The following is a 13138-nucleotide window of genomic DNA, read 5'->3' as shown; positions in this document are numbered from 1 at the left end:
TGGTATGATAATATATTAATTCATATCTTGTTTGTCATGATAATGTGCTGTGCAACTATTTTTGAGTCTCTCTCCTTGCACACATACACAACCCACAACTATGCTCTAGAATTCAGTGAATATAATTTGCAACTAAATTGCATTTTAACAGGATGTGTTAAACATTCATTGGCTCTATAAATCGAGGGGGGAGGGGAATCTAGGCACCGAGCATAAACAGAGGCTTGTATAAATGATGCAGAGAAATACGATTTAAAGAGAAGCAATACAACATGCATTAATTATCTTTTTGAAAATACAGTTTCTGACCATTGACTTTGATTTATAGTCCAATAAGAAAAAAAATGCAAAAAACGTATTAAGAATGGACATTGGTTAAGTAAAAATGGTTGCATTCATTCTCGAGTCTAGAGAAAAATTATATATTTTTTTAGCATGTTTCTCAACAGTTAAACATATCACACGAAAACAGAAACCAAGCATTAACCTTGTTATTACGTAACTAATGGAACTCAACCTGTTTATATCTCAGAAAGAAAAGAAATGAAGAAATGCTTGACTTGCCAATGACCAATTGCTTGTCTCACTTGCACTAATTTAGTCCTCCAACAGAGGGCGTTCTTAAAAGGGCAACCTTCCGCTTTTCTCACAGTGGGGCGTAGCTAAGAAATATCGCGAGATTCCACCGCGGAATGTTTTTAGAGCAGGTAACCCGAAGCTTTGATCGAGGTTTCTTAGTTGTTGAAGCTGCCATCAGTTTAATAGTGCCTTTTTTAAAAAAAAATCAAGGGTCGATGGTCTCCTAGACAACTTCGTTAAGAATGATTTTCTTGATCCAGCGAATCAAGGTTCAAAGTAGGACGTTACCTCGCCAGAAGTGAAGATGGTGTCGCCTCTGAATTCGAGCGAAATTGAAGCGAGAGTGCCCTGTTCCAAAATGGCTGCCGAGACAGACAGCCCGGTGGAGAAGAGTCTTCTTTCGTTTTCCTTGTGGTTTGGGACCCCGGTAAGGTTCCCTTCGAACGGCGGTAGATCAGGGTCCACAGGGGAGCTGGATTAACCCTCTGCTCAGGGGCGAGGAAGAATGGACATTTCAGCAAGAGCTTTTATTCAGTTGCGTGCAACAAAACTCTTTTTGGGGGGAAAAAACTGGTTCACTTTGAGACAGTTAGGATTTGCTGCATCCTTCGGTTGCCATCAGCTGGGTTTTTGCAGCTCAGATAAGGCAGTTCTACTATATTGGGCCCACTTGTGTGATTTTGCAATAATTAAGGTTGGTATATGCAACAGACAGTCAGTTTGGCATAGTGGTTAAGACACAAGGCTAGAAACCAGGAGTTCTAGTCCTGCTTTTGGCACAAAGCCAGCTGGGTGATTTTGGGACAGTCACACTCTCAGTCCTAGAAAGGAGGTAATGGCATACCTTCCCCTTTCCACACACACAACAAACAACAGAGGGCAGCATGTAACCAGAAGTGGATGATGATCTGAAAACTAAGGATAGGGCGTTGGTAGAACTACTGAGATGGGACAACACCAGGAATCATAAGGGCATATATATAAAGTAAACATGGAAGACAGACAAACATTCCTGGAATTAAGGACTGGCAAACCACTTATGTACTGCTGGCAAGAAAACTACCTCTGTTTTCATCAGGAGTTCAGCTCATCTTGGAGGAACGTTTATCTATTAGTGTTTGTTATCTATTCTCTGCAATGCTGTACTTCAAGAAAGTTTAATCTCTTCTTGAATAATTTTTTAAAACATTTCGGGTGAAGGCTGAGTGAGAGGAAAAGAGGCTGAGAGCAAGGAGATGCTTAGCAGAGCTGGAACTTGCTTTCTTTGTTTTCTGGAAGACAATTTTTCTGCTAGCTTTAATATTTATTTTTAGGGTATGGAGATTGTGCCTGCAAATTGTTGTTGACTCCTGGCAAATGCCTAGACTAGTTCCTGCAGATATCTTGGGAAGATTTTGGAAGTGGCTTGCCATTTTCTTCTTAGTGCTGAGAGTGACTGGCCCAAAGTCACCCAATAGTCTTTGTGTCTAATAATATTCTTAGCTCCTGTTTGCCCCACAACAGCAGCCTTATAGCGGCGCCTGGAATGGCTGCGGCTGCATTGGCTCTTGAAGGCAAATAGTTTTGGGAGGGATAGTAAGGGCTATAGGCCACATGATCAGGAAGATTTTAATGTGTTTGAGCAACATGGTGGAACTAAGGTAACATTCGACATACGACCGACAATCTTTGCTGGCCTGGCGAGTTTCTAGTGGTTTTGGAACTGTTGGTGAGACCGTTAAAAGTCGTTGGCGCTGTTTGAATTTGTTCTACCAGCAGCAAGATCTGACTGCTGGGCCAGTGATGGATTCTATTGCAAATCAGGGCTGTTTCCAGAGGAGGCAGAGGAGGAGAGGACCTGGAGCTTATGGAGTGAAGGAACTGGATGAGGCTGTCGGCAGGCCCAGAGGAAGGGAGTGGGGCTTTTGGAGGAGTTGGTGGCAGCAGCAGCGTGCTCCAGGGGCGAAAAGAAGCAAGGCCTCTTTAAGGAAAAGGTAGAAGAGTCAGGATCAGAAAAAGGAAAGAAGGCAAGGTTGTCAGAATACAAGCGAATTTGAGGGCTAACCAACATGGAGCCCCATTTCCATCTGTCCTGTGTGCCATTGTTCACTCCCTAGAGACTAAAATGGACAATGTGAAATTTGAGCGGGCCACGAACAAGAAGTATATATCGGAGGTGGTGACCCTTTGAGAGCTGTATGCAACGAAATTTCATTTTGATGTATGCCGATTGGTGTACATTCAAAGTGACAATAAAGTTATCATCATCATAGAGCAAGTTGGACCAAGAGAATGATTGGCTCATAGCTTTCATCCCTAAAGGATAATTAGAGCTTGCAGTCTCATGGTTTTAGTTCAGTACTGTTGAAGGAAAAATCTTCATCAGGGTCCAGTCCAAGCTGGGAATGAACAAAATGGAGACTGCTTTAGAAAGAAGGTTGCAGTTTATTGAAGAGGAGAGCCAGACAGAAAAATGGCTCTGAGAAAAACTGACCACATGTAGTAAGGAGTGGGTTTTTATACCTTCTTGGGCTTTTATTTGGAGTTGGTCCTGTGGCATGAACTTTGACCTGAGTCTGAGTGTGCCTTTCTGGTATTCTGATGGTGGTGGGTTAATCGTATTATGTCCCAAAGGTCATATCCTTCTTTTTGGGGGGCTATGGCTGATGACTGTTGGATTTTTTTTGGTGTGAGGGATTGTTGATTCTATGGATCTTTCTTTCTAATCCCAGCTTCCTGACTCCAGTCTTTCTGACAAGATTATCACATCTGCATTTCTGCAGACCTGGTTTCTGTTTGGGGCAGAGAGACTAGGGGGAGGGGTTGGTTTCTGCCTTTTTAAAGATCTTCCCCATTATTCCTTTGGGGAAATACAGTTGCAAGAAAAAGTATGTGAACCCTTTGGGATTACGTGGAGTTTTGCATGAATTGGCCATAAAATGGAGTCAAGGTTGGCTCACTCCTGGCTCCAATTAGCTCTTGGAGAAGTCATTAGGCTAGGGGTTCACATACTTTTTCCACCCTGCACTGTGAATGTTTACATGTTATGTTCAATTAAAACATGACAACAGCTAATGTTTGTGTAGTATTATTTTAAGCAGACTGTGTTTTTCTATTGTTGTGACTTACGTTTAGAGCGCATTTTATGGCCAATTCATGCAAAACTCCACGTAATCCCAAAGGGTTCACATACTTTTTCTTACAACTGTATATTCTGCCCTTTTAATATTCCCCAAAATATTTCTTTCTCTGGATTCTTCCCATAGCACCTTAATAACTTCATCAAATGAGGCATGGGGAAAATGAAAAATTGAAAATCACGTTTTGTCAAACGCGTCTACTAAAGACTTGTCACTGTGCTTCATGCTACAACCTATTCTCTTTTTCTGTAGAGTGAGAAAGTGACCTGTCCCTATGATGCTAATCATCAAATGCCTAAATCTTCTTTGGAGAAACATATGATATCCTGTAGATTGAGGAAACTCGAATATTCTAAAGAGGAAGAGGTAATGCTTTGCTGTTTTTTCCCCCCTTTTAAAAAAGTTATTCGTATTTGGAGATGGAAAGAAAACCTTTTCTCTTTTGAAAACAAGGCTGGTGGACACCCATCTAGATGGACACAAGACAATTTATTTTCTCTAAATTTATTACTGCAAAATATCTGTTAGATCTCCGTTAGCAAATTAACACAGATACTAAAATGAAAGCTATGGATAAGCAATTTGAAGGCTATTCTACCCCACAGCTCCTTGAGACTTCCCCACCCTGTTCACTATCTTCTAATGCCCAGCTGATGGGGGAGAGAGTTTGATAGCTGCTAATGATAAGTTTTAGAAAAGACTTTCAGTAGTCCCAGAAACTTGCTTCCATGAACCAGGTTTTAATTTTTTACATCCAGACACATACATGGCTGGATTATAGGCAGTGTTTTGTTTTGTCATTCCCTTTGATTTACTCTCTCACAGTTCTTTTACCTCATTCTAACACATCTGCTAGTTTCAGCAAGTGTTTTCAGTTACTTTTTTTAAAGATAAAGTTTTACTTTAAATACTTTCCACAGTTCTATTGATAAGGTTATTGCAATCTTAGATAAGGGGGAAACACCGTGATTTCTGTGGATACCATTATACTATCTTAGTGCCCATGGATCTGATATCACCTGTTTTGTTTTTTTAAATAAAGATCAGTAAAAGGAGTTTCTAACACAGTCTACTGGTAAGAATTTCTTGGTTCCATAAAGACCACACGTTGGCAAAGCCATCCATAGATCTGTTTTGGACACCTTTTTTCTTGTTTCCAATCTTCTCATTTTAAGGAGGATTGAGAAGGTGGTAGTGTGACTGTTCTAGCTCTGCTTGATTCCTCAGTGGTTTTTAATACCATCAAATTTGATACTCTTCTGGCTCTGCAAGTTAGACGTTGGGGGCATGGTGTTGTGGTGGTTCTCTTCTTTCAGGGTTGATTACAGTAGGAGATAGAGGTCTGCCCCATAGCCCCTCTTGTGTGGGGTGCTACAACTGTCTCCCCACTAATGTTTAACATCTGCATGAAGCCACTGGGTGGAGTTCATGTGTTGGTACAATATGAGGTATCTTCAATATGATAACATTCAGCTGTTTATTTCCACCTCTGGTCAGCCCTGGAAGCTGTGGGGTCTGGATTGGGAAGAACAAGTTTGAACTCAAACTCCAAGTAAGATGGTAGGTTTAGGGTTGCCTGGATCTGGAGAGTTGTACTGTACACCAATACAGTGAAAAATTATAAGGGGAATGCGAACTGGACATGAGTCTACTACAGTTTTGGAGCTTAGGTGTCAGTTTTAAAGATCTGCAAGATGATTTATGAGACTGAATTAGGAAAATGAATATTTCATCAGGGAAGTCCAATACCGGGGCTTGTTTATCTGTTATTTTATCTCTTTGAATTTTCTATTAATTTCAGAGGTGGCTGATCAATTACATTTCCATTTGCTACTATTATTTGACATGTATTTTGCCTCCTAGGCTGAAATGTATGATTCTACTTTTTTCTATGAAAAAGGCAAAATTCCTAAAGTTCAAATGGGTGAGTATGAATGTTATAATAAATGTAAATACTAAAGTATCAGTATGGATATATGTTTAAGAGGTATCTACAGGTGGTGGTTTTGGCTGGCCTGCATTTATAGCTGTTTGCAGTATTCCACAGGCATGTGACCATGATTTGCATTTTTGTTTTGCTGTAAATTGTTGTTTACTTCCAGTTTTTAGCAAAAAAAAATCACCCATTGCAGGCAATGAATTTGCTTAATGAGTGCAGCATTTGTTTAATAAATGTGATTCACTTAACTGTTGCCACAAAAAGGGTCCTAAACTCAGGTGTGGTCATATCAAATTGCATTTTTAAAATGCTTTTATTTTCAAGGCTTGGAATCACCATCTACAGAGGAGCTAGTTGTATTGTAAAAGAGACAATTATTTTTTATAATGCTTGCTTAACAATGGTACCGTAGTTAAATAAGTTACAATTAGCTGCATCATAATAAGTGAAAACCAACACCCCAATAGATAGATAAAAACACCGTGGCTTAGTACAATATATGAACCATGTTAGTTTGTCTACCCTAAGATTTGTGTTTTCAAAATCTGTAAGTTTTGTTTCTCTTGATTTTATAAGATTCAAAGAGTCTGGAATATTAGAAATGACTATAGGAAAAGAAATACATGATTTCCAATGTTACAAATGTCTGAGTATATTGTTAACATTGCTCAGTACCGTACAACTGTAGCCTCTATTTTTCAGGTATTACATTTAATGATTACAAAAGTATTTTTAACATTCCTATGTTCTCTTATTTTGCTGCAGACAAAGATTTACAGTTTGACATTATTAAAAAAGCCACGGCCAAAGAGAGTGGAAATTATTGCCCAGGTAAGTGAAAACTAAGCTTCTTCACTGGGGATCCCACAAACATCCACTTGATATAGAACTCTGGTACTGACTGAGATTATGTACACAAATTTGATTTTTATTTACTTGCCTTGCTGCATATGCTGAATAAATGATCTGATATAAACAGTTCCTCTTATTGCATATCTCCTTACTAAACTTACTAAAACATTTGTTTTTATGAGGCTCAGTCGTTCTGTTTTGCCTACATGCAGCCTAATTCCTAACAGGGAAATCATTCTCATTGGCAAATGCAAAGTGGGGACTATGATTTCAAATATATTAGCCCTGCTGAGACAAGTAGATGTAGTATAAAAACAGTGAGAAGCCCAGTTTTATATATACAATAGGACAAGAAAACTATGTTTAGAATAGAATAGAATAGAATAGAATAGAATAGAATAGAATAGAATAGAATAGAATAGAATAGAATAGAATAGAATAGAATAGAATAACTTTATTGTCACTTTGAATGTATACTAATCGGCATGTGTTAAAATAAATTTTCATTGCATACAGCTCCCAAAGGGTCACCACCTCTGATATATTACTACATAAATATGACAAAAATAAATAAATACAGAATTATGCATATACCCATATATTTCGTAGAAACTGGGTGTAGTCCCCAGTCCTCCAAAAACTGCTGCTGAAATACAAATTTTGGAAAAAGGAGGCTTACTAAAAACACAAGAATACATTTTTAGTCAAATGTAGTCAGTAGCTTCAGTGGAAACGCCACAAATTGCTATCAGTCTGCATCAGGCCAATTGCCACATAAAACTTCAGAACATTGCTATTTGTGTTGGTTTTGATTGATAGATTCAACCTGTTCTCACATTTTAGGAACTTATTCATCTCAACCTGTGGAAGTTCCACAAAACCACAAGCGTTACATCTGTGATCTGACCCAAGCTGACCGCCTGGCAATTTACGATTACGTCCTTGCAGAGACAAAGAACCAGAGGTCAAGATCTCAACTGACAGAAAATGACAGTGATTTGTTTGTAGATTTGGCAGCAAAAGTCAACCAAGGTCTGGAAGAAAATTTTACAGCTATGCTTTGTATATCTAAAAATTACAAAACATGTAAAATGTCTCTTGCTGAGGGGTCCTTTTTTCTGTTTAAGTGGGCTGTTAATCACCACCCCATTTTCTTATACTGTAACACTGGCATTCCTAGATTAATGAACTTGAATTAAAATTAATGGGACACAGATTGTCCTGAATTGCACCCAGTAGCTATTGCCTGTCATCAGCAACAGATGATTAGCCCCTTTACTCCAGATTGCTGTCACATTAGTGACATTAATTTGCTTCACTTGTTATCTTGAAAAAACACCTAGTAAAAATGGTCTAGATTACAGACATTTGCTGAAGTTATTTATCATGTGTAGTCCTCTTTTTTGTACTTATATTACTAAGTAATCCACTGGAATTATTGTTTATAACACAGCATACTTTTTTCACTTTTAGATGATGGCCAGAAAGGTCCAAAATCTCATCTTGAAATTCTTGCAGAGATGCGGGATTATAAAAGGCGGCGGCAATCGTACAGAGCAAAGAATGTTCACATAACAAAGAAATCTTACACAGAGGTTTATATGATTTGGGAGTCATTTTATCTCAAAATATTTTCTTCTAATTTAAAAACATCTATGTGTAAAATACCTTAAGTAGGAATATTTAAATTCACCAGTTTTCCAAAAATACTGTTGAGTTGAGGCTGTGTGTACATTCTGTCATTGTACTGATATATTGCAGTAAGTTTACAACCCTTGAATACTTGGTGTCAGTTATTGAAGATTTAACTGTAGTTCATATTTGTACTATTGCCAGTCCATTGGGATGGCTAGCTATAACTAGGTAAAAGGTAAAGGTTCCCCCACACATGTGTGCTAAGTCGTTTCCGACTCTAGGTGCCGGTGCTCATCTCCGTTTCAAAGCCGAAGGGCCAGCGCTTGTCTGAGGATGTCTCCATGGTCATGTGGCCGGCATGACTAGACGCCAAAGGTGCATGGAACACTGTTACCTTCCCACCGTAGTGGTCCCTATTTTTCTACTTGCATTTTTACATGCTTTCAAACTGCTAGGTTGGCAGAAGCTGGGATGAGTAACAGGCGCTCACTCTGTTATGCGGCACTTGGGATTCGACCCGCCAAACTGCTGACCTTCTGATTGACAAGCTCAGCGTCCTAACCCACTGAGCCACTGCGTCCCCTTTAGCTATAACTAGCACATGGCAAAAAATAGGAAAAATATTTTGGTGGATAAATGGCCTAGTGACCTTATCTCAAACACTTGTTTTATAAGCTAGTTGTTATATTTAGCTCTTCATTCGCAGATGTTTACTTTCATTTCAATTTATGTATTTTAATTGCTTAAGATGATTCTAATGCATTAACAATATTAAGCTACATTACCTTGCCATATGCTTTTTTCCTTTATGTTTTACATTGGGCCAATTATTTTACATAATCTTGTAACAATTGGAAAACATTAGTAACCAAAAAGAGAGGGAGGGGGGAAAGCAATGGGTTGTAAGGAATGAATGTAAGCAAACTACCCATAGACCAGGGGTAGGCAACCTTGGCTCTTTTATGACTCGTGGACTTCAACTCCCAGAATTCTTGAGCCAGCCATGCTAAGGGGAAAGGGAGAGGTTTCCAAGCTGAGCCATGCTGGCTCAGGAATTCTGGGAGTTGAAGTCCACAAGTCATAAAAGAACCAAGGTTGCCTACCCCTGCCATAGACCATCATGTTAGCGACATTATGCATAAGGTGGTTTCCCATCTGAGTATTATTTAGTATGTTCTGGCATATCTTAATATTTTGTCTAATTTCAGTATTTCTGATTTTACTCAGGTAATCAGAGATGTGATTGGTGTACACATGGAAGAACTTAACACTCATTGGCAGGAGGAGAACAGAAATACTGAGGTTCATGAAGATGAAAAATCCTCTTTTTCAGCAAAGTCTTCAGGAAGGTATAATTTTCACTGCCAAATCTTTGCTCTTTTCTAAGTTGGCAGTAACTTAAGAAATTGTACTTTTTGTTTCTCTGTTAATTGAATTGAAACTGTAATTAATGACTTGCAGATTAGGACTGCGTATCATGGTATCGTGCTATATCCACTATCTGGTTTAGTTTACTTTCAGTCTTTCCAGTCCCTATCTCCTTTAGTGATGTTATTGATTTTATATTTTGTAAAAGTTTTAGAACATCTATTCTTTCTGACTTTGTTGCTTAGAATTGGATTGTTGGCCAGTTATTGACAACAGATAAATTGTCGTTTGACAATTGTGAAATAATCAGAGAAGTCAAGGATGCATTTGTGAGAAGCAGAGCTTTGTTTAAATATTGTGTCATGGCAAGTGGCAAAAGCAGGTTGTCTTTGCAAAGCACAATGGCATTCAGAAAGCAGGGTCAAATATCACAGTCATTAAAAATAATGCCTTCCTACTTGCAGTATTTTACAGAAAGATTGTTCATAATTCAAATTTTATTAGAAACACAACTTAGTTCACTGTCTACCTTCCTAAACACTGGCATCTTTAAATGGAAATATAACATTCAAATGAAACTATGGAGCAAACAGTACAGTCCCTCTATTTCCCCTTAATTCTGGTGCAGCTGAGATCTGACAACAATGAGGATGCAATAATTTCAGGGCTATGTTTTAAAGTTCAGTCCCCTCTCACATGATTTCTGTGCAGCTAATTGTTTTGACATCAATGGCATTCTTCACTGAGAGAAATAAGCATTCATTTCCACTCCCAACATTAATGACCAAGATCACTGCTATGGCCTAATTACTGTATTTTCTTTAGTAAAGAAGAACGAAGATCTGCATCAGCTGATTCAACACAGTCTTGTGGAAGTTCAAAAGAAATTGATTATTCTCGACATAGGAGGAATTCCAGCCGAAGTCCAGGCAGACGGAAAAGAAGTCGAGAAAGAGAGAGAGATTCCAGAAGGAAAAGAGATAGGTAAGTAGTGTCTTTAGTTTCTGACTTTTGTTGAACTGGGGTGATAATACATCACAGGCTGGGATTGTAGAACATGCTAAAAACTTGTTTACATTCAGTGTTAATTTGTAGGAGAAAATTTAACAGTAATTTTCATCCAGCTATTGGCTTTAAGTCTTCCTATACTTGCCCAAGATATTAAATCAAAAGATGTATCAAATTAGTAAAGATACCAGAATCAATACACTCAACCATATACTTTTTTAAAAACAAAAGTTGATTTCATAATAACCAGCATAATCTAAAAGAAATAACAATGTGGAATTCTATATATCATTATTTCTCCTATTTCAAAGAGAGTACTTGAAAATCCTGCAATAAAATAATTAAAAATAAAAAAAATTTAAAATGGCCATTGGTTTCCTAAGTTGACCAAGTTAAACTACTATTGCATGAATTTATTCCTGTCTTCTTACTTCAATTGGCATATAACATAGGCAGTGAACTTTTTATATAAAAATTGGCTGTTGGGAATACATGGATTATGAAGTGGGAGTAAATCAAATTGAAGGCTTAGCATTACGTTCTGTTTTGACAGAAAGATGAAAATATTATGATTTGTGATTTTATAGAAGTATTTCCTTCAGGATTTATAAGCAAAGTAACTTCCCCCCCCCCATAAAACCAAGGTGAATAAATGCAGCTTTTAATAGGAACTTGTTTTATTCAGGGTAGGGTTAAGTCTTAAATAGCAGGAAGTTTTTAAAAATGAGTTCTTTACTAGTCTGCTCAAACCTGTTCTGTGGCCTGGGTAATTTAATCTACTTAGATACATTACTATGCTATTTAAAAAAAATAATGAAGTGTGCAATATATAAGCAACAGTTCTATGAATATGGAGATTGGGTATATTCTGATACTGTGGGGATAAATTTCTGATAATTGAATCAAGTAGCTTTCTTAATAATGTTCTTAATAATATACATAGTGCACAGAGTAAGATATTACTTACACATTATCATATTTTAAATAATCGTCATTTGCTCTTACAGCAGCAGTATTATATAGGTTGTGTTCACACGATCAAACTATTAAATGCCCCATCATCATGTGATTGCCACTTGCAATATTTCCTGCTGGCGTCCCCAGAAAATCAATGGGGAAGCTGGCAGGGACGTTTGTGAGCTGCTGAAGCCTACCAAGAGGATTCCCTGTCATCTTTGCGGGCTGTATGAAAGAGCAACCAAAATTCAGTCATGCATGGATTCAATCATAATCCCTCTTTCTCACTCCTGCAAAGATGGAAAGGATGTTCAACTCCATGCCTGCTTGTACCTTGGCAGCTGAAATTCAAGCATGGACAAAGCCCTAAATCCCTCCACAGCCATAGTCTCTGTTCACTTAATAACCCATGAGATCATTTAATGACCACAATGAAGATTGCTGGATCATGGTCAGAGTGAAGCAGTCACATGAGCCCTTTTGCTTAACAACCACTTCACTCAATAACCAAGACTCCATTCCCAATTGTGGTTGTTAAGTGAGGACTACTTGTGTTATAAATCACGCTTTGTGGATTAACATATTTTGTGAATCTGGAGAGTTCATTTAGTAAACTATGTTTAAGTAACTTAGTTTGTGCTGTAAGAGCATATTCACCATGTGTATTTTGACTGCAAGAGTAAGGATGGAGGTTTTTTGTCTCTATCTCCTTTTTTGCATATTGGCGAAAAATAATGTATTTCCCTCCATTGGAGGAAAGAACAGTCTCAGAAGGGAGACACTGAAAACAGGAGAGGGAAGAAATACTGTAAATTAGCCTTTATAATTCACATTTCTGTGATCTAAAATTGATTCATTTTGTGCAGTCGAGTTAAATTTAAGATTAAGGAGGAAATATATTCCTTCAAAGATTCTATATTCTAAGTAGCTGATGAAAAAGGTATCAAAAGATAAATATCAGCAAATGCAGTAGTATGTATTTCAATTTCATTTCAGTATGCATGAGCATAAGGATAAACCCTAGTTTCATGAAAATATGATTTTTTTAAAAAAATTAATAGAGGGATAAGCTCTAACATAATACTGGCTTTCATTTTATTTCAGAGATGAAGGAAAGCACCATAAAAGAAGGAAATAATACTTGCATTTCCATTATAAGAGATGTGGAGCCAAGCCAACTTCTATCTGTTTAATTCCACTAACATATCTCACTGACAGCTAAGATGTTAGCTACTGTAATAAACATCATTTGAAATCTTTATCACACTCATAAACTCTAGATGGATATATGCCACCTAGAGTCACTTTGTATAGTGAAATGGATGACATAAAAATTAATAAAAATAAATACATTTAATTATTCATATAGACAGTTACCACCCTTTAAATCAATTGTTGTTGATTCCAATATTAAACTATTCTTAAGAAACATTCATTGAAAATATTCTGCCTTTATTTTTACAATAAATATCTTTTATTGTAAAAATAAGTATTTATTATAGTAAAAATATCAAGTTGGCAAACATATTCAGCACATCCTCATCTTCCTCCTATTTTTACCACTACACCCCTGTGAGATGCATTGGACTGAGAGTAACTGGCCTAAAGTTATCCAGCTGGCTTTAATGACTACAATGGTATTTGAACTCATAACCTCCCACTTTCTAGCCTGCTGCCTTAA

General features: G+C 37.5%; 1 protein-coding gene across 2 annotated transcripts; it reads left to right on the top strand.

Moving 5' to 3' along the window:
* The first annotated feature begins 739 nt into the window (after positions 1–739).
* Positions 740–13138, top strand: SNRNP48 (small nuclear ribonucleoprotein U11/U12 subunit 48). Of its 2 annotated transcripts, none has more exons than XR_014026146.1 (9): positions 740–1006; positions 3951–4064; positions 5562–5622; positions 6403–6468; positions 7333–7521; positions 7963–8084; positions 9352–9473; positions 10323–10476; positions 12562–13138. XR_014026146.1 is itself a non-coding variant. In XM_081325380.1 (9 exons), the coding sequence occupies exons 1-9, from the start codon at positions 884–886 to the stop codon at positions 12593–12595; spliced, it is 990 nt and encodes a 329-aa protein (XP_081181506.1). In that variant the 5' UTR covers positions 753–883; the 3' UTR covers positions 12596–13138. The 2 variants fall into 2 exon arrangements, 1 of the variants encoding a protein (XP_081181506.1); XM_081325380.1 differs by having other exon boundaries at positions 753–1006; positions 10318–10476.

Source organism: Vipera berus, assembly GCF_964194415.1.
Source record: "Vipera berus genome assembly, chromosome: 3".
Lineage (NCBI taxonomy): Eukaryota > Metazoa > Chordata > Lepidosauria > Squamata > Viperidae > Vipera > Vipera berus.
Note: the sequence above shows the minus strand (reverse complement) of the source record. Positions and strands in the feature narration are given on the sequence as shown.

Coding starts and splice junctions, on each gene's coding strand:
- SNRNP48 (XM_081325380.1), top strand. CDS start 884: ATGGTGTCGCCTCTGAATTCGAGCGAAATTGAAGCGAGAGTGCCCTGT. Junction 8,085..9,351: donor CAAAGAAATCTTACACAGAG/GTTTATATGATT, acceptor GATTTTACTCAG/GTAATCAGAGATGTGATTGG. Junction 10,477..12,561: donor TCCAGAAGGAAAAGAGATAG/GTAAGTAGTGTC, acceptor ATTTTATTTCAG/AGATGAAGGAAAGCACCATA.